The sequence below is a fragment of the Equus caballus genome, chromosome 1, assembly GCF_041296265.1.
Source record: "Equus caballus isolate H_3958 breed thoroughbred chromosome 1, TB-T2T, whole genome shotgun sequence".
NCBI lineage: Eukaryota > Metazoa > Chordata > Mammalia > Perissodactyla > Equidae > Equus > Equus caballus.
Genome location: NC_091684.1, coordinates 61614442 through 61636714, shown reverse-complemented (window position 1 = coordinate 61636714; position 22273 = coordinate 61614442). Strand labels below are relative to the sequence as shown.

The 22273-nt window shown below is 36.6% G+C and overlaps 1 protein-coding gene across 2 annotated transcripts in view; it reads right to left on the bottom strand.

Moving 5' to 3' along the window:
- Window positions 1-22273, bottom strand: part of MCU (mitochondrial calcium uniporter) — a 188504-nt gene that overhangs the window by 18652 nt on the left and 147579 nt on the right. For both annotated transcript variants that reach the window (XM_070226993.1, XM_005602459.3), the window contains exons 3-4: window positions 12496-12666; window positions 10900-11004 (exon numbers count right to left, since the gene is read on the bottom strand). In XM_070226993.1, the coding sequence (XP_070083094.1) occupies window positions 10900-11004; window positions 12496-12666 (276 nt within the window). The remainder of the gene's footprint in view (window positions 1-10899; window positions 11005-12495; window positions 12667-22273) is intronic.

Below are 22273 nucleotides of genomic sequence, written 5' to 3'. Positions count from 1 at the left end.
AAAAAACTCAGGAAGAAACTTTGACCTCCCCACAAATCGCCTAAAAGAATTTAAGATAGAAAGCCTATTCCAGGAAGGAGCTAATACCATAGATAACTATAGTATAATATGAACTAGGCATGGTAGACAGGGAGGAACCTAGCAAGGCCCATTTGATCAAAGTCCTCTCCATGTCTTTGCAAGGCTTGGCAAATACATGTTCATCAAACATTTGTTTTCCATCTCCATGTTAATTGCCTTCCTCTCCTTTTAATTCCAAAACCACTATCCCCAACACCCTCCTTTGTCTTTAGCTAAAGATGGTATTGAAAATAGTGGCTATGGCCATTTTAGTGAGTTACTCAGTTTTCCTGGGTTTCTCCCATGTATACACGTTATTAAACTCCATTTGATTTTTTCCTATTATCGTCTCACGTCAATTTAATTCTTAAGACCAACCAGAAGAACCTAGATGGCAGAGGAATATTTCTTCCTTCTCTACAGTAGGAAAAATTGTGTCAAAACTTAAAAAATGGTTCTGGAAAAGTTTTCCTTTGTTAACTATTTTAACTTTTATTAGATAAAATGGTTCTGGAAAAGTTTTCCTTTGTTAACTATTTTAACTTTTATTAGATAAAGGAGATTTGTTCCATCTGCTCCACATATAAAATCCTAGTGTTCCTTCTCATTACCTGATACCCCAAACCTAGTGCCTTCAATTCCTTTTCTCCATGTAGCCTTCTCACTAAACAGAGTTACAACGTGGGGAAGAGGAATATGCTTACTCATCTAGATGATTGACATTCCTCTCAAATACAGATATTCAAACTGCTCTCTTACTCAATGCGAAGCCAGGTACCTGAGCATTACTGTAGATATTCAATAAGAATGTGATTGCCTTTCAACCTTGTTCCCAACACAGACATAGATGAGTCTTGTCAATTTTCTGTTTTCTTGCTTAATTTGAGGGGCAACTCAAGGATCTAGAGGATTTGTCAGCTTGTTTTGCAGAAGAAAGAGAGTGCCCTCAGAGAGGCTGCAATCACCGATGGCCAGCTGCCAGCTGCCACTGAGGCCCATGGGCTTATCGGGAGTGACCTCTTTGTTTCTCTGAAGCTCCTCCTGCCAAGCCCCTTAGCTCTATAAAACCCCCTGCTTTCTGCTCTTGTTAAGGCAGATTTAAGCAAATCTATGCTCCCACCTTCTCGTTTTGGCCAATTCAAATAAAACCTTTCTCCACCTCCAAGCACCAATGTCTCAGTGTTCGGCTTACTGTGCATCAGGCACACGAACTTGAGATTAAGAGGTTCGGTATCAAATGTAGCTGAAAAGGAGGGGGGACTTGGATGCTAGCAATATCTTCCTCAGAGAGGGAGAGGAAGATAATATGGTGGAAACAAAATTAAAACCTATTTTACATTTTCTCAAAAGAAAAAAGGTTTTCTTTATGATGTTTTAAAGGTTGGAGAAAAAGTGTTTATGGACTTAGTATTATCTGAGCTTCTGTGAGAAATGGTGTTTAATAGCATAATCTCTCATTGGCTAATAAGAGAGCTGAGAGAGCTCTGATGTGTGAATTTAAATACTGAAAAGATCTCTTTAAATTCTACACCAGTGCTGCTATTGAGCTTACCAAATTTCACACTTCAATTTACAATTATTCCATGAATTACAGACTCCTGACTCTTGCAAACTTCACATTCAAATTGACTTCTAGGGAAGCTGGGTAGCTATTTCACAGTTCTGAGATATAGATAAAGCAAAGAGTTGTTAGGCTGCCAAATCGATTACCAGAGAATCAGATATAATATCTCCCCTTTTCAGTTTCTACCTTTAGTTTCCTTATTCAACTTGGGAATAGCCCTATTTAAAAAACTAGGGGGCTGGTCCCATGACTGAGTGGTTAAGCTCACATGCTTCGCTTTAGTGGCCCGGGGTTCACTGGTTCAGATCCTGGGCGTGGACCTACACACTGCTCATTAAGCCATGCTGTGGTGGTGTCTCTCAAAGAAGAACTAGAATGACTTACAACTAGGATATACAACTATGTACTGGGGCTTTGGGGAGAAAAAAAAAAAGAGGAAGGTTGGCAACAGATGTTAGCTCAGGGCCAATATTCCTCACCAAAGGAAAAAAAAAAAAAACCATGGCTTTAAAAAGAAAAAAGAAAAAGCCCCTAAAACACTCATTTCTGTTTTAAAAATACAGTATTAGACAAGACGGTTGGAATTATTCATTGATTAAAATACCTCTAGTTTTTGACAACTTTTGATAACATATGGGAGCCCATATCTCTACTTTTCTGATTGTTATACTTTATATAAGAATATATCAGTCAATTTTTAAAATTTTACTAATACAACAGAAAATCTAAATAGAAGGAACTCTCTAGGTAATTCACAAACACACAAAAAAACTGAATATAATGCCCTCAAGGTCTATCTATGTTGTTGCAAATGGCAGAATTTCTTTCTTTCTCATGGCTGAATAATATTCTATTATATGTATATACCACATCATCTTTATCTATTCATCTGTAGATGAACACTCAGGTTGTTTCCATATCTTGGCTACTGTGAATGCTGCTGCAATGAACATGGGAGTGCAGATAGCTCTTCCAGATCCTGATTTCATTTTCTTTGGATATATATCCAAAAGTGGGACTGCTGGATCATGTAGTAGTTCTGTGTTGGTCAAAGGGTAACCAACTTCCAACTATAAGATGAATAAATTCTGGGGAATCTAACGTACAGCATGGTGACTGTAGTTCACAACACTGGAATGTTTACTTGGAAGTTGCTAAGAGAGTAGATCTTAAGAGTTCTCACCACAAAAAAGAAATAGTAATTATGTGAGGTGATGGAGGTGTTAACTAATCCTACTGTGGTAATCATTTTGCAACATTTAAGTGTATCAAATCATCACATTGTACACTTTAAATTTATACAATGTTATATGTCAATTATGTGTCAATAAAGCTGGAAAAAAAATGAAGAGCAAACTCAAAGAATAACAAAAAATCTGAGTAAAATAAGGCCTGTGCTTCTGTTATTTTAAAGAGAACTTCTAGTCCAAGAATCAGGGACTAAAGAAGGAAAACATATTAGCATAGCTAATATATAGCTAACAACCCTGGTCTACATGTTCAATGATTCCAACTTAATAAAATCCGATTCAGTAATCTCTTACTGTTTAAAAGATACTTTTCAGATGTCAGGAACACGGAGGAGTGAGCGGTTTTCTTTGTCTCTCCCCCTCTGAACTACAACTAAATGGACATTCATTGATCAAGAGAAGATACTCACATAGCACCTCAGGACACCTGAGAGACCAGTGCTGCTATACCTTGGAAGGTGGATGGACTACCCCCAGGGAGGACGTGGAGATAGGTGACACCTCTCTGGCCTCAGACAGCCCAGTACCTGCGAGCAACTCTCCCGGCTGAAGTGCTCATAGCACTGCTGTGGCCCTGAGGGTGGGCATGTGGCTTGGTGTGACTGTCAAAACAGGTGACTACAGTCCTAAGCCCCCCGTGGTTGCTCTTTGGACCAGTGGGAAAATCCACAGTCCCACTGCGGCCCCAGGGAGTGACCTGGGCTCATACTGATAGGGAGGCCCCACGCACCAAGCAAAAAGGCTGGCGTGACCCAGGAGTAGATGCAGCATGGCCAGGCAAGCAAACTGCTGGCTGCCTTAAATGCCCATAGTTCTGCTGCAGCCCTGAGGGGACAAGTGAGATCCTGTGGGACCAGATGGCAATGGAGCTGAGTCTGGGCAAAGAAGTTCCTGGCTGCCTTGAAAGCCCATAACACTGCTGCATTCCCTAAGGGGGGAGCGTGTCTAGGCTGGTCTGTGGGAGCAGGTGGAAGCAAATCAAAGCACCAGTGGCTTTTCCCACAGTTGACAGGAGACCCCACAGGGACACTGCGATAACAAGGAGTGGGCCAGGCGGGGTCAGGAAAAGAGGATGGGGATCCTGGTGGGCTCAGATTACACAGCTCCTGCCCCCTTGTCCCAGTGGCAGCAAGTGGAAGCAGTAACCAAACTCTATCTCTATGCAGAGGCACACATCCATGCCATCCACAGTATGAAAAAAAAATATATTAAATCTCCAGAACAGAAGGAAAATGGCAAGTACCCAGAAAACAATCCTGAAGACACAGAAATCCATAACCAAAATGACAAAGAATTCAAAATAGCTATCATTAAAAAACTCAATGAGTTAAAAGAGAGTACAGATAGACAACTCAATGAGTTCAAGAGTTACATCACAAAAGAGCTTGAAACTATAAAGAAGAACCAATCAGAAATGTTGGAGATGAAAAACAAAATGGATGAGATTAAGAAAAATCTGGACTCCCTGAACAGTAGGGCTGATAATATAGAGGACAGAATTAGCAGTCTGGAGGACAGAAATATAGAAATGCTTCAGATAGAGGAGGAGAGAGAACTAAGACTAAAAAGAAATGAAGAAACTCTCCAAGAAATGTCTGACTCAATTAGGAAATGCAACATAAGGATTATAGGTATCCCATAGGGGGAAGAGAAGGAGAATGAAGCAGAAAGCTTGTTCAACGAAATAATAGCTGAGAACTTCCCAAACTGGAGGAGGGAGCTGGAAATCCATGTGACAGAAGCCAATAGATCCCAAAACTTTGTCAATGTAAAAAGACCACCTCCAAGGCATTTAGTAGTAAGGCTGGCAAAAGTCAATGACAAAGGAAAAATATTAAGAGCAGCAAGGCAGAAGAAAACAACCTACAAAGGAACCCCTATCAGGTTGTCAGCAGATTTCTCAGCAGAAACCTTACAGGCTAGGAGACAGTGGAATGATATATTCAAAACTCTGAAAGACAAAAATTTTCAGCCAAGAACACTCTATCCAGGGAAAATATCCTGCAAATATGCAGAAATAAAAACTTTCCCAGATTAACAAAAGTTAAGGGAGTTCATCACCACAAGATCCCCCCTACAAGAAATCTTCAGGAAGGCCGTCATACCTGAAAGAAAAAGAAAAAGAAAAAGAACAGGGGTTACAAAACCCTGAGCAAAGAGATAAGTAGATAGACAAAATCAGAAAATTGCAGCTCTCCATCAGAACAGGCAAGCAAATGCTTAATTATAACATGAAAGATAAAGGGAAAGAAAACACCAAAAATAGATATAATCTTGTCATTTTAACCACAGACTCACAACACAAGAAGAAAAAATATGTGACAATAACAACTTAGAGGGGAAGAGGAAAGGAACGGCACCGCCTTAGTGTAAGGAAATAAGAGGCTATCAGAAGATGGACTATCTCATCTATGAGATGTTTTATACAAACCACATGGTAACCACTAAACAATTAGAACAGAGACACAAATGATAAATAAGGAGAAAACTAAGAAAACCAGCATAGAAAACTACTTAACTGAATGGGAAGTCCAAAATACATGGGACGAGAAACAAAGGAAATGCAGTAGAACTGGAAAACACAAGATAAAATGGCAGCATTAGGTTCCCACATTTCAATAATCACTCTAAATGCAAATGGATAGAATTCTCCAATGAAAAGACAGAGAGTGGCAGGATGGATTAAAAAACAAAACCCAACAATATGCTGCCTCCAGGAAACACATCTCAGCCCCAAAGACAAACACAGACTCAGAGTGAAGGGATGGAAGACGATACTCCAAGCTAATAGTGAACAAAAGAAAGCAGGTATTGCCATACTTATATCAGACAAAGTAGACTTCAAGACAAAACAGGTAAAGAGAGACAAAGGGGGCAGTTTATAATGATAAAAGGGACACTCCACCAAGAAGACGTAACACTTATAAATATATACACACCCAACACAGGAGCAACAAAGTACATAAAGCAACTATTAACAAAACTAAAAGGAGATATCAAGAACAATACAATAATAATAGGAACCTCAACACCCCACTTACACCAATGAATAGATCATCCAGACAAAAAGTCAACAAGGAAATTGTAGAATTAAGTGAAAAATTAGACCAGATGGACTTAGATATATATAGAACACTCCATCCACAAACAGCAGGTTGTACATTCTTCTCAAGTGTGCATGGAACATTCTCAAGGATAGACCATATCTTGGGAAACAAAGCAAGCCTCAATAAATTTAAGGGGACTGAAATAATATAAAGCATCTTTTCTGACCATAAAGCTATGAAACTAGAAATCAATTACAAGAAAAAAGGTGGGAAAGGGGCAAATATGTGGAGATTAAACAACAAGCTACTGAACAACCAATGGATCATTGAAGAAATCAAAGGAGAAAGCAAATATTATCTGGAGACAAATGAAAATGAAAACACACCATATCAACTCATTTGGAATGCAGCAAAAGCAATCATAAGAGCGAAATTCATTGCAATATACGCTCACCTCAACAAACAAGAAAAATCTCAAATAAGCAATCTCAAACTACACAAAACAGAATTAGAAAAAGAAGAACAAACAAAGCCCAAAGTCAGTAGGAGGAGATAAATAATAAAAATTAGAGCAGAAGTAAATGAAATTGAAACAAAAAAGACAGTAGAAAGGATAAATGAAACAAAGAGCTGGTTCTTTGAGAAGATAACAAAATTGACAAGCCCTTAGCCAGCTTCACTAAGAAAAAAAGAGACAAGACTCAAATAAATAAAATTAGAAATGAAAGAGGAAAAAGTACAATGGGTATCACAGAAATACAAAAGATTATAAGAGAATACTATGAAAAACTATATGCTAACAAATTGGACAACCTAGAAGAAATGGATAAATTCCTTGAGACTCTTACAACCTCCCAAAACTAAATCAAGAAGAGAATAGAGAATCTGAATAGACCAATCACAAGTAGAGAGATTGAAACAGTAATCATAAACCTCCCCTGCAAAAAATGTCCAGGACCAGATGGCATCTCTGGAGAATTCTACCAAACATTCAAAGATTTAATACCTATCCTTCTCAAACTATTCCAGAAAATTGAGGAAGATAGAGCACTTCCTAACACATTCTATGAGGCCAACATCACTGTGATACCAAAGCAAGACAAGGACAACACAAAGAAGGAAAATTGCAGGCCAATATCACTGATGAACATAGATGCAAAAATCCTCAACAGAATATTGGCAAAACGAATACAGCAATACATTAAAAAGATCATACACCATGATCAAGTGGGATTTATACCAGAGACAAAGGGATGGTTCAACATCCACAAGTCAATCAATGTGATACACCACATTAACAAAATGAGGAACAAAACCCACAAATGATCATCTCAATAGATGCAGAGAAAGCATTTGACAAGATCCAACATCCATTTATGATAAAAATGCTCAATAAAATGGGTATAGAAGGAAACTACCTCAACATAATAAATGCCATATATGACAAACCCACAGCCAATATCATACTGAATGGGGAAAAACTTAAAGCCATCCCTCTGAGAACAGGAACAAGACAAGGGTACCCACTCTCACCACTCTTATTTAAGATAGTACTGGAGGTTTTGGCCAGAGCAATGAGGCAAGAAAAACAAATAAAAGGAATCCAAATAGGCAATGAAGAAGAGAAATTCTCACTATTTGTAGATGACATGATTTTATATATATATAAAACCCAAAGAAGTCTATTGGAAAGCTACCATAAATAAGCAACAATTTCAGCAAAGTTGGAGGGTACAAAATCGACTTACATAAATCAGTTGCATTGTTATACTCTAATAATGAATTAACAGAAAGAGAACTCAAGAACACAATCCCATTCACAATCACAACAAAAAGAATAAAATATCTTGGAATAAATTTAACCAAGGAAATGAAAGACCCATACAATGAAAACTACAAGACTTTCCTGAAAGAAATTGATGATGACATAAAGAGATGGAAAGACATTCCATGCACATGGATTGGAAGAACAAACATGGTTAAAATGTCCATACTACCTAAAGCAATCTACAGATTCAACGCAATCCCAATCAGAATCCCAATGACATTTTTCACAGAAATAGAACAAAGAATCCTAAAATTCATATGGGGCAACAAAAGATCCCAAATTGCTAAAGCAATCCTGAGAATAAAGAACAAAGCTGGAGGCATCACAATCCCTGACTTCAAAATATACTACAAAGCTATAGTAATCACAACAGCATGGTACTGGTACAAAAACAGGCACACCGATCAATGGAACAGAACTGAAAGGCCAGACATAAAACCACACATCTACCAACAGCTAATCTTTGATACAGGAGCTGAGAACATACAACGGAGAAAAGAAAGTCCCTCCAACAAACGGTCTTGGGAAAACTGGACAGCCACATGTTAAAGAATGAAAGCAGACCATTCTCTTATGCCATTCACAAAAATAAACTAAGGTCTTGAAGCCAAGACCTGAAACCATAAGACTTCTAGAAGAAAATATAGGCAGGACACTCTTTGACATTGGTCTTAAAAGGATCTTTTCAGACACCATGTCTTCTTGGACAAGGGAAACAAGAGAAAGAATAAACAAGTGGGACTTCATCAGACTAAAGTTTCTATAAGGCAAGGGAAAACAGGATTGAAATGAAAAGATAACCTACCAACTGGGAAAAAAATATTTCCAAATCATATATCCAACAAAGGGTTAATCTCTATAATATATAAAGAACTCACACAACTCAACAACAAAAAATCAAATGATCTGATCAAAAAATGGGCAGGGGATATGAACAAACATTTCTCCAAAGAAGATATATGGATGGCCAATAGGCACATGAAAAGATGTTCATCATCACTGATCATCAGGGAAATGAAAATCAAAACTACACTAAGATATCACCCGAGACCCATTAGAATGAGAATAATAACAAAGACAAAAAATAACAAATGTTGGAGAGGTTGTGGACAAAAAGGAACCCTCAAACACTGCTGGTAGGAATGTAAACTGGTGCAGACACTATGGAAAACAGTATGGAGATTTCTCAAAAAATTACAAATAGAAATACCATACGATCCAGCCATCCCACTACTGTGTATCTATCCAAAGAACTTGAAATCAGCAATTCAAAGAGACTCATGCACCCCTATGTTCATTGCAGCATTATTCACAATAGCCAAGATGTGGAAGCAACTCAAGTGCTCATTGACCAATGAATGGATAAAGAAGACGTGGTATATATATACAATGGAATACTACTGTGCCATAAAAATGACAAAAATTGTCCCATTCATAACAACATGGATGGACCCTGAGGGTATTACTTTAAGCAAAATAAGCCAGATAGAGAAAAAAAAACTATGTATGATTCCACTCATATGTGGAAGATAAAGAAATACACAGACAAAGAAAACAGATTAGTTGTTACCAGGGGAAAGGAGGGTGGGAGGTGGGCACAAAGGTAAAGGGGCGCACCTATGGGATGACTGACAAATAATAATGTACAACTGAAATTTCACAACGTTGTAAACTATCATAACCTCAATTAAAAAAAAAAAGAAAAAAAAGAAAGTTTTCCATCCTTACTATACCTCTCCAAACTTTTTCTAAGCTGGTTCCATTTCAACTAGCTTGAACACAGAAGAAAATCTGGCTTTCTGAACAACCAAAATGCAACCAAGTTAACTCATTTAATTCACTCAATACAGAATGACCACCTGAATCAATGAGGGATACAAAATCACAGTGCCTTCCCTGTGAGCATTTACAAAGAAAAGGAATGAGAAGAATTCAGAGAGGAGATTAGTCACTTCTGGTTGTCTGGGAGTCAAAGAAAGAATAGGATCTTAAAGGCTTCATCGAAGAGCTGACTGATGATTTTGACATGAGGAAACAGGAAGGTTAGGTTCCTGACATGAGGTTAGGAACACAGGAAAAAGGCATCTTAGAGGAAAGGGGAACAAACATGGAGATGGCAAAGAATGGGACATGGTTCAGGGAAGAGCAAAGGAATACAGAGTGGAGGAAAAGTGGACAACATATGAGAAGGAAAGAGAAAATTTTTAAAGGTAAATGTGGACAAGATTTCAGAGGCATCAATACTTACACTTTCACGCAGAACTTTCTCTACATTTAGACACAATTCTCACAAGCAGAATCAAAAAGAAGGGATGTCCTAGCAGGCTGATGGAGGGGGGGTGGTGGTGGAAAGGGCATTAACAGCGCAATAAGTGAGAATCAATATCGAGGGCAAAGAGAGAAAAGTGACCAAAAAAGACACAACTTAAAATGCTTTTAGAGGGCTATTTAGTATCTGTGCTGTGCAGATAGTACTTGGGTGAACAGAAAAATCAGTAATATTGACTCTGTCTTTAAAATTTTGATATTTTGTTCATTATAGATTTTTTGCATTAACTTTAGTTTTTAAAAATAGTTCATTAAAATATTATGTATTTATCTTGATAACTGAATTTCTTGGCACCCCCTCAAAATCTGCACCTAAGGTAAGTACCCCACTTTTTTGGATAAAAGCATATATATGCCAGAAGTTCCTAAAGATTATTAATGTACAATAATTGACTTTCAGACTGCTGACCTTGAGCCATCAAAAAAAAAGGGATTAATTCCTGTTACAAATGTTTAAGCGGACAAGGAAGTCCAGAATTTATTTCAAAAAGATTCCCCCATAATGTTATCAAAATAATATGACTTTTAGCCTGTATGAAGGGAAGGAGCTTAAGTTATATAAAACATTCATTTCTGTAAAACAGAGTGACAATATCTAATAGTAACGCATACCAGTGTCTGGTAGAATCTAAGTTTTAGTCAGTGTACTAGCCAAGTGCCAGGTATTCAATGAGCTCTCCAACTGAAACAGAGTCTACCTGTATGTAACACTTCCAGGGTCCTTTGAATATTGTCCATTTCTCAAGGTTATCCAGGGAAAAGTAAAGTTCTTTGCAAAAGCCCTTCCCACATTTCTCGGATCTTAGCAAGGTTACTTTTTACCTCTCTTTGGTGGTCGTACGTGATAGGTTAAGTCATTGATGACCAGCTTGAAGTCATCCAGGAGGAGGAGGTCGATCCCTGTTGAAGCAGCAACTCGAACACCATCTGTGAGAAATTGAAATGAGAAAATTTAAACTTGTCATATGTCCAATTTATTCAAGAATGGTCAGGAAAAAGCAATCTTCAAAATAGATTTTTAAAATTACATTTTCTGTTTTAAATTTCAGTTAACTTGTTGCCTCACCCTCAAGTTCTACGCTAAACAAAACTTATATTATCTGAGGTTTTTTGTTTTCATGGCCTTGAGTCTGTGAAGATTTAACAACATGTTTTTCTGGCAGAACTTTAGGAACAACTGAGATAATTACATAGATGTTTAGGTGTCAGTTGGAAATCTACGGTCACTGGGAGAGCTGCTTGGATGTCTTATATCTGTCTATGAGGGAAGTTGGTTGAGTAAAAAAATCAATATTTTCTAATAGATGGTACTTTTCAGTAGAGTTACTGATTAGTTGACAGTAATTTGGTGAAGACAGATGCTAGTGTTAGCAAAACACATCAAAGCAGTCTACTAATTATATTACTAGATGAGTTGAGACTTAAGTATATTTAAAATACTTAAGACAGAAATGTGGCAAATAGTTTAACAACTGGTAAATCAAAGGGTAAATGGGTACTTACTGTACTAGTCTTTTATGTTTTCTGTAGGTTTAAAATTTTTCAAGGTAAAAAAGGAAAAAAATGTAAGGCAGTTAAAAAATAAATAAATGAGGGGGTTGGCCCCATGGCCAAGTGGTTAGGGTTGCGCACTCCACTTCGGTGGCCCAGGGTTTTGCCAGTGAGGATCCTGGGTGTGGACCTAGCACGGCTTGTCAAGCCATGCTGAGGCGGCATCCCACACAGCAGGACTGGAGGGACCTACAACTAGAATGTACAACGACATACTGGAGGGCTTTGAGGGGAGGGGAAGGAAGGGGGAGGAGAGGAGGGAGAGCAGAAGGAGGGAGGAGGAGGGGGGGAGGAGGGGGGAGAAGGAGGAGGAGGAGAAGAAGAAGAAGAAGAAGAAGACTGCCAACAGATGTTAGCTCATGGTCAATCTTAAAATAAATAAATAAATAAATGAAATTATTTCATGTCAAATGGGAATTTTTAGTGCCTTAAATTCTTTTCAAATCATATATGTCTTTATTTTACAAACTTTTATGTGAAAACACAAGAAGATCTAAGAAGAAGTCCTAATATTTCATATCTCCAGAGATGAGGGCTCGACTACTGGAAAAATTTATTTCATGCCTAAGGTAATGATAAAAGGTCTCAATAATATAAAAAGTGACTGATTGCTCATCTTTGCCCATGGCATTATATGTGAGGTGCTTCTGAATGAGACTCCCTGTCTATATACATTTGCTTAAACTGAAGAATTATATTCTGAGAACTAGGAGAGAAATCACTGTCTCTCCTGACATTTGCTAAGCAAAAAAATGTGTTCTAAGGTTACCAGTATGGAATTCTTTTGCAGTGATGCGTGTGTGTGTGTAGAAGTGGTTTGAGGGGAAGTGAGGGGTGGGTGGGAATTAATAATGAAAGCGACTATACCTGGTGAATAGATGGCAACTCTGTCAATTCCCCGATCCTCTTCTTGCAGTTGTCGTAAAAACACACCAACAGAGTCTGAGATAGGTTTGAGTGTGAACTGGCAGCGCTCACGCCGGGATGGTAGCCTCACAGATATCACAGGTAACCCATTTTGATAGACCACTGTTACATCTGAGTGAAAAAGACCCATAAATCATATGATAATTAGATTTTATTATAAGTTAAAGCTACCTCATTGCTCGTCTTAAATGCGGGTCTATTATCATTAGCGTGGTTCAAAATGTTTTCAAAGGTTGAAGAATATGCCTGTAGTTTTAGTTGAAGGTTATTCTGGGAACTGGCTTATGGAAGATCATATGGATGACACAATTTTTTTTTCAGAGAAAAAAAAACATGCAAAGGATTATCTTCTAAGTGGATCAAGGAGAGGCTTTCCCAGGAATCTGAGGTAAAGTTCTTGGTATTGGTGAATATAAACCCTGATTCCATTTAGTAAGATTTTATTAAGGAGCCAGAGATTGCTAGGCCAGACGCTATAACCTGCAGGAGGTGGCTCTTGGGAGCCAGCGCTTTCAAGAATCCCTGGGGAATGACATCTGAAAGTTTACTAATAAGCGAGACTCTTACTCAAGGACAGTTAACTCATACGGACATATTATGATGTAATCAAAAACAACTCCTTTTATGTTCTCTTGAACATCTTTCTGAGGTTAGCTAGAAGCCAAAGCTCAACTATCTGGGATTTCTTAACAAAAAGTTATTAAGGGAAACATCATAACCTATATAACTGAAAGGATTTTCTACAACAGTACAATGCAGAATTCCTCATCTTTTTCCTCAATAGTCTTGATTTACGTAGCCTTAGTCACTAAAACAAATGTCAGAATAATTCCCTTTCAAAATCATTTTCAAATGATTTTTTTAAATAAATAAATTTTGAACCAGAATTTTTTACATTAGCAACCAAGCATTTAAAGATGAGAAGTGAGCACTAGCCTGTGAAGGAAAATAGGCTTTCGAGTAAAATCTGGGAGAGAATCCTGGCTCTTTAACTTCAGGTATATGATATAACTTCTCTGAGCCTCACTTTTTTCATATATAAAATGGATCTAATCCTTAACTGACAGAGTTGTTGTGACAAATAAATAAAATAAACCATTTAAAACACTTAGCACACTCCTTGATACATAAGTGATGTTTCTTTATTAGCTTTTTTTAAGAATCAAAAGATACATTCTATAATATTTCTAAGGATTCATTCCCCTCAAAATTGAAGAGTTGAGAGGAAATACATATAGATTAATGTTCCAGAAATTCCAAATGCATCAAATTTCCCATAGTTGGAGTCATTTACATCTTATTTCCTTGCCTATTCTAGTAACTTATAAGGCCTACAATGTATACAAAGCCTCACACTACATTCTTTCATGACTTAAACTTTAAAAGTATCCTTTATTAAGGGCATAGTTTATAAATAACAAAATACACTCTTAGTTTAAGTGGACATCTGATGAGTTTTGACACAATAATCAAGATGAAGAACATTTCTAGTACCCCTCAAAAGTCCCTTGATCCCCATCCCAGCTGATCCCTGGGCAACCACTGATTTGATTTTTGTCTCCACAGATTATATTTAGTTTTTTTAGAATTTTATATTACTGGAATTATATGGTATGTACTCTTTTGTATCTGGCTCCTTTCTCTCAGCATAAAGATTTTGAGATTCATCCATGTTGTTGCATACATTAGCAGTTCATTCAGATACACCATAATTTGTTTATCCATTCACCTGTTAATTGATATTTGGATTGTTTCCAGTCTTTGGCTACTATGAGTAAAGTTTTTATGATGGTTCACTTACAAGTCTTTGTGTGGACATTTATTTTTGTGATATACCTTTTCTTATCCTTTTACTTTTAAGCTATCTGTGTCTTTATATTTAAAGTGGATTTCCTGTAGACAGCATATAGTTGGGTCTTGCTATTTTATCCAATCTGACAATCTCTGCCTTTTAATTAAAGTTGCATATCATTTGCATTTAATAAATTATAAATATGGTTGTGTATAAACCTACCATCTTGTTACTTGTTTTCTTGACCCAACCATTCTTTCCTCTACTTATCCTCTGTTCTTACCCTCTTTTAGATTAACTGAGTATTTTTATAATTACATTTAATCTCTACTATTGGCTTTTTAACCATACTTTAAAAACATTTTTACGGGTTACTCTATGGTAGGTATTGGCAACATTTTCTGTAAAGGGCTAGATATTAAATCTTAATGCTTTGTGGGCCATTAGATCTCTGTTGTAACTATAGACTGCACTGTGATGCAAAAGCAGCTGTTGGCACTATGTAAACAAATGGGCATGGCTGTGTTCCAATAAACTTTATTTACAAAAATAAGTAGTGGGCGGATTTGGCCTAATGAGTTTGCTGAACCCTCCCCAAAGGTTACAATATAAATGTTTAACTTACCACAGTCAGTCTTCAAACAATATACTATTTCAGGTATAGTGTAGAGAACCCTACAACAACATACTTCCATCTCCCGTTTTGTGCTATTGTTCTTATACATTTTATTTCTACATATTATAAACCACACAATACATTATTTTTACTTTGACAACTGATTATATTTTAAAGAAATTTTAAAATGAGGAAAAAAAATCTTTTATATTTACACACATATTTACCCTTTTGGTGTTTCTCATTCCTTTTGTATAGATCCAAATTTCCATTTGGTATCACTTTCCTTTTGCCTCAGGAGCTTCTTTAAACAATTCCTGTATTGCAGATGTATTGGCAATAAATTCTCTCAGCTACGGTAAACCTGAAAAAGTCTTTATTTCACCTTCATTTTTGAAAGATATTTTTGCTGTGTAAAAAACTCTAGGTTGACAGATGTTTTTTCCTTTTAGTACTCTAAAGAACTTACGTTTTCTGGTTTGCATAGTATATGATAAATTCATATATATTCTTATCTTTGTTCCTCTGTATGTAATATGTCTTTTTGCCTCTGGCTGCTTTTAATATTTTCTCTTTATCATTGGTTTTCAACAATTTGACTATAAAGTTCCTTTATATGGTTTTCTTTATGATTATTCTATTTGGGAATTGTTAAACTTCTTAGATCTGTGGGCTCATAGTTTTCATCAAATTTGGAAAAATTTTGGCCATTATTCAAATATTTTTTTTGTCTCCCACCCTTCTCCTTCTGGGATTCCAGTTACACTTAATATTATACCATGTGATATTGTCTCACAGGGCACTGAGGCTCTCTTCAAACATTTCAGGGTTTTTTCCCTCTCAGATTCATTCTGGATAGTTTTAATTGCTATGCACTTCAATGTCACTGATCTTTTCTTCAGCAGTTTCTAATCTGCTGTTAATTTCCTCACAAAGTTTTTCATTTCAGATATTATATCATTCATCTCTAGAAGTTCTATTTATTGTTTATATCTTCTACTTTTTTTTCTTTTTTTTTGATGAGGAAGATTGTCCCTGAGCTAACATCTGTGCCAATCTTCCTCTATTTTGTATGTGGGTCACCTGCCACAGCATGGCTTGACGAGTGGTATGTAGGTCCAAGCCTGGGATCTGAACCTGTGAACCCCAGACTGCCAAAGTGGAGCATAAGAACTTAACCACTATGCCACAGTGCCAGCCCTACTTTTCTTCACTTTATGCTTACGTTTTCCTTTTTCTTCCTGAATATAAGGATCATATTTATAATAGCTACTTAAAAATCTTTGTTAATTCCATCATCTCTGTCATTTCTAGGTCTGTTTCTATTGAATGATTTTTTTCCTGCTTCTTCATATGCCTAGTAATTTCTGACTGAAGGTTAGACATGATGACTTTACATTGTTGAGTGCTAGATCTTGTTGTATAGTTCAGTTACTTGCATGTTAGTTTGATCTTTTCAGGTATTTTAGGACACACCTAGAAAATCCTTTATTCTAGGGCAAATTTGGCCTTACTGCTAAGGTATAGTTCTTCTGGGAGTCTCTACTCATTGTTTATATATTCAGTGATGTCTCTCCCCTATGGCTGGAGGGAAGTCAAATGATTTCTGGCCCAGTACGAGCACTAAGAATTATTCATTTTACAGCTTCTGGTAATTGTTATTTCCTTGGAAGTTGTTCTAGCCTGGTATTGTGGTTTAGAATTTAGTCAAAACCTCAGGCTGTGAGCTGAAGCAACGTAGGGTTAATCTCATTTGTTTCTCTTCTCTCAGAGATCACAGTCCTGTCCTGCTTATTATCCAATGTCTAAAAACTGTAGTTTCACATATTTTGTCTAGTGTTCTAGTTGTTGACAGAAGGACAGCAATTCTCATAGCACTTAATTCTTTGTGGATACATGAATTTTTATATAAAAACTAAAAAGAAGCAAAGTCAGAAATCTCCCTTTCTTTATCCCTTCCAAAAGGGTAGTCTATGTTCCTAAGGAAGAAGAGGCCAAAAATAGTAATATGAACTTAATACATAGCATGTACTATCTAAAGTTTTCAATATCTAAAGATATTTGAAAATTGTCATTGTCTCTCTCATTTCAAAAGAATGCTTACCAATCTAGTGTTTCCCTAAATTCATAGCCACTAATATGAATATTCCTATCTCTTCTATAGACAGTAGTGATGATGGGGTCATAAAATTAGGTGATTAACTTGTTCACCTGGTGTTTTTCACCCCAATTATCCTCTTTCTATGTGTGAAAAAACTATTCAACCACAGATTTCAAGAAGTATACAGAGTTGAATTTAAATAAAAGATAGGAATCTGAGAATCTTACGTGAAGTATGGCAGATATCACTAAAACATTGGTTTCACAGCTAAGTGCTTAGGGTTTACTGTTTTAAAATAACTGAGACAAAGTCAACAGAGAAAATTAAGGTCTTTCTCACCCACTTTAACTTTTTCCTTTAAAGATCATGAAGCCTTTCAAATGAATGAAAAATGAAAGCTTTGAGAAACTCTACGTGGAATAGCACATTTCAGAACTGACAAACCTTTATTATAATACTGCTTTTGAAATAAATCCCCAGGTCTCCTTCTTTCCCACACACTATATTGTAATGTAAATGTTAGATTTCTTGGTTTGCAACCAAAGAAGAACAATTACCAAAGTTCCTCAAGTTTAACAATATATAAAATAGCGCTGGCTGTTGTAGAGTCACAATAGGCATTGACAAGCTATTGACAGTTGTCAGCTACTATTTCTCTGGAGACAAACATTCTTTTTAGGTGTAAACTGCATCAAGTAGATTTTGGTTGGGTTTTCCTTTGATTTCCATTTCAATAAAATAAGAAATAATCTAAGTGAGTTCTACAGCAGTGTGTTTCCAAGAAACCTAGAAATTATGGGGCATCCAATATGAACACTGAGAGACAGAACATGACAACTGATTTAGGCATAAAGACAAAAAGGCAAGGAATTTTCGGGACTAAGAAGAGAAGTGCAAGGACAACATACATTTGGGGTTGAAGAAGGCACAAATTTGTTTGAAAAATACCTTTGGGGCATCAGGTATAGAAAAAGTCATAAAATATAAGTGCTTGTTATTTAGATAATTGTTAAAAAATGCTTAAAAAACTCATAGTAATAAGTTTGGTTGGTGTTCAAAATAATGGGGAAAATCTTCTCTAAAATATATCTTCTGATGAACAAATGAAAAGCAGTAGGATATACTGGGGTATATGAGGAAGCCATTTGGTTTAAAACTAATTTGGCCTGACTTTGTTTTTCCAGAAGGGCCTGATGTAGCCCATTGAGCATGCATTGTACGTTTATACTTTAAACATTTATAATGTCCCGAAGCCAAAAATGATGCTCTTAAAGAGATGTTGCCTCTCCTGTATCAGCATTTCAGAATAAGCATTTCTTCCCAGAAGCTAAGAATTAACTACTGAACTACTGACCTGCCTTAACCCATCCTGTGACCATTGACCTGCTGACCACTGACTTGCTGTGCTCACCTTGAGACCACTGACCTGCTCTGCTAGCAAAGAATCTTGTGACAGTAGTAAAAGAGATATTCCTGTCATATGTGATGCACGCTCTTTGTTCCAAGATGGTATACAACCACTCTGTACATCTATTCTATGGGGAGTTTCCTTCCTTGGTGGAAAAGTTCTCCAGGACTATAGACCTCAAATTGGCTCATAATAAACTCACTCCAAATTTGATTTATAGATTACGGTTATTTGCATCAACATATCTCATGAACATGGCTGTATATATCTTAAGGACTTACTATGAAAGGGAGCTGGTACAATAAGGAAACACATAAAGGGTTTTTTCTGCAAAGCTACTTAAAGTTGAACTTTATATGATGGATGATTCCAGTGGCTTATGATCTTGCCATCGTCTGTTTCTTTTCTTTCCCTTTTCTGTAATACTCTGTATCAAGAATGTGAAATATAATAACAGAATTTTTAGTGTCTGAAGGGGCAGAGAAATCATACAGGCTAACATCCTTCTTTTACAGCTAAGAATAATAAAGTCCAGGAAGGTTAGATGATGTTCCCAAGGTCATACAGTTCAAGCCAATGCAAAGTGGCTTTGGATCTCATCATCTGACTAAAAAATTGTTTTCTCCTAGTCATACATATCACAAGGTTGTTAAATTCAGTGGGAACTGTAGCCCTTAACTTGCGTGTTTAACAGCACTTAATGACGTTAACCTCTCCTTGACTTTATAAAAAGCTTTCCTCTTGGCTTTTGTGATTCCACACTCTCCTGGTTGTTTTTACCTTTCTGTGTACATCTTCTAATTTTCCTTCATAGGCTCTTCTTCCTATATTCATCCCTTGCAAGTTTCTAAGTGCTTTGTTCTAGGCCTCTGCGTTTCTCAATCTGCACATTCTCCATGAAATCTCATGTCCTTCTAAAGTGTCAGCTACCAACTAAATGCTGATCATGTCCCAAACCTATATTCAATTGTCTGCCGGACAACTGGGTTTTCCAAAGGCACACCTCAAACTCAAAAATCCTAAAATTGAATTCATCTTCCCTGAACCACTCATCTCCGACATTTCTCATTTGTCAATAACACCACCATTATTTAACTATTGCCCAATCCAGAAAATCATCTGATATCCTTGACTACTCTTAGAGCCAGAACGTGATATTTCCCATATCTAATCAGTCACAACATCCTTTCAATATATTTTCTAAACATCTCTAATCCCTCCAGTTCTCTGTACTACCATCATCTTAGCCCAGGCCACCACTGCCTCTTTCTTCTATCAGCTACATTGTCATTGAACCCCTTACTTCATTCCATCCTTGCTCCCGTTCAAAAACTTATCCACTATGAAGCAGGGTAATCTTTCTTTCTCCAAAGGAAATCACTATCCTGAAGTTGGTATGTGGTGTTTATAATTCCCATCTATGATATACATACATACATACATACATACATACAGGCAGGCAGATAGATAGACAGAGACAGACACAGACACATACACATACACAAATGTCAATATATAATATATAGTATTGAGATAGCCAGCCTCTGAGATGGCTCTCTATGATCCTTGCCTTTAGGTATTCACATCCTTGTTTGGCCCCATCCCATATCAAATCAGGGCTGGTCTGAAAAATCAGTAGACTACAGCAGATGTGATAGTGTATAACTACCAAAGCTATGCCATAAACGATTGTATAGCTTCTGTCTTGCTCTCTTGGATCACTTGCTCTGGAGGAAGCCAGTACTCACATCAGAGGGATAATCCTGCAGCCCTATGGAGAAGCCACCATGCAGAAGAAGTGGGGCCTCCACCAAGAGCCAGAACCAATTTCTCAGCCATATTGTCAGCCACCTTACAATTGGATCCTTCAGCTCCAGTCAAGCCTTCAGACGATTGCAGTCCTAACTAACATGAGATTATAACCACATGAGACCTCGAATTGCCCAGCTAAACAGTTCCTGAATTCCTAATCCACAAAAACATGAGACAATAAAGTGTTATTGTTGTTTTAAACCACTAAGTATTGCTGTAATTTGCTATAACAGTATTAAATAACTAAACACAGCATGGTTTTTGCTTGTATTTAAACTTTACATAAATGGTCCCACTGTATACAACCTTCTACAACTTGCCTTTATGCTCAACAATGTTTTGGTTGTCAAGTTTTTAAAAGTTGGAAAGAAAAATAGTGGTGGGGTATGTTTGTGCTCTCACTATGATAATGACAATAAATATAGAATTCCCACTGCGTACAAGAGTAACCATTAATAACACAACATGACTCAACAAAATCTTCTTCCCTTTCCTCCAAAACTATTTTAAAAGTAATAGGAAAAACTCTAGAATATATAAAGAACCCTTATAAATCAATACTAAGAAGATGCTCAATTTTTTTAAATGGGCAAAAGTTTGGACACTTCACCAAAGAAAATATTTCAATGGTTAATAAGCACATTAAAAGATGCTCAACATCATTAGGCATCAGTGAAATGCAAATTAAAATCACAAAATAATACCACACATCCATTAGAATGTCTATAATCAAGAAGACTGATCATACTGAGTGTTAGGGAGGACATGAGGGACCTGGAACACTCATCCAATCCTGGTGGGAATGCAAGTAGAGCCACACTGGAAAACAGTTTTGCAATTTCTTAAAAAGTTAAGCACATACTTACCATATGACCCAACCATTTCACTCCTAAGTATCTACCCAAGAGAAATGAAAACATATGTCCACAAAAAGACTTAAAAGTAAATGCTGATAGCAGCATTATTCTTGATAGTCCAAAATGGAAAACAATCCAAACGTCTTTAATTTGGTGAATGAATAAAATGTGATTATTTCCACATATTAGGATACTACTCAGCAATAAAAATAAAGAACTACAATACATACTACGAAATGGATAAACCTAAAAAGCATTATGATATGTAAAAGATGCTAGATGCAAAAGACTACATAGTGCATGAGTCCATCTATATGACATTTTTAGAAAAGCTTTAACTATAGAGACAGAAAGTAGATAAGTGGTTGCCTGGGGCTTAGGATGAGAGTAGGGATTGATTATAAAACAGGAACAGGGGAACATTTAGGGGTGAAGGAAGAGGTCTAAAGCTGGATTATTATGATGCTTACATGATAGGTGAATTTTATGGTATGTAAAATATATCTCAACAAAGCTTTAAAAAGAAGTAAGAGAACAAAAACCAAAGAAAAAAAATTAGGGCATATATCTAGTTCCCCAAACCATCCACAGACCTTAGGTTAAGAATTTACATATTATCTATACTTGGGTTGGTTAATTGTTTATTACTGATTCTTTATTACTAAACAGGAATTTCCAGTAACCCTTCATTACTAAAATTATTTGCCCTCAAGCAATTTTTGTGAGGAAATCTCAGATCCTTTGTTAACTACAAAATAAACACAACTTTCTACTACCATTCTCAATACAGGGCTAACTGAGTAGCATTACATTTCTGGATAGAGAAATGAAGGTGGCTACATGAGGTTATTTCCCTTGCTCTTACTCTAGCTCACCTTTGGCACTTTCACTATAAGTAAAGTGAAAATATGTCCTAGCTTATACTATTAAAAATCGTCAGGGCAACTCTGGTTGCCTCCCTTTCACTCTCAAAAGTGTCCTGGAATGGATGATAAATTATATATTAATTATATAGTCAACTGGTCTACAGCAGAATTACTCTCATTCTTAACTCTCATTAACAGGCTTTGAAGGCCTTGAGGAGGTATAAACCATACAATCAAAAAATTTCACTGTTAGTCATTTTATAGTC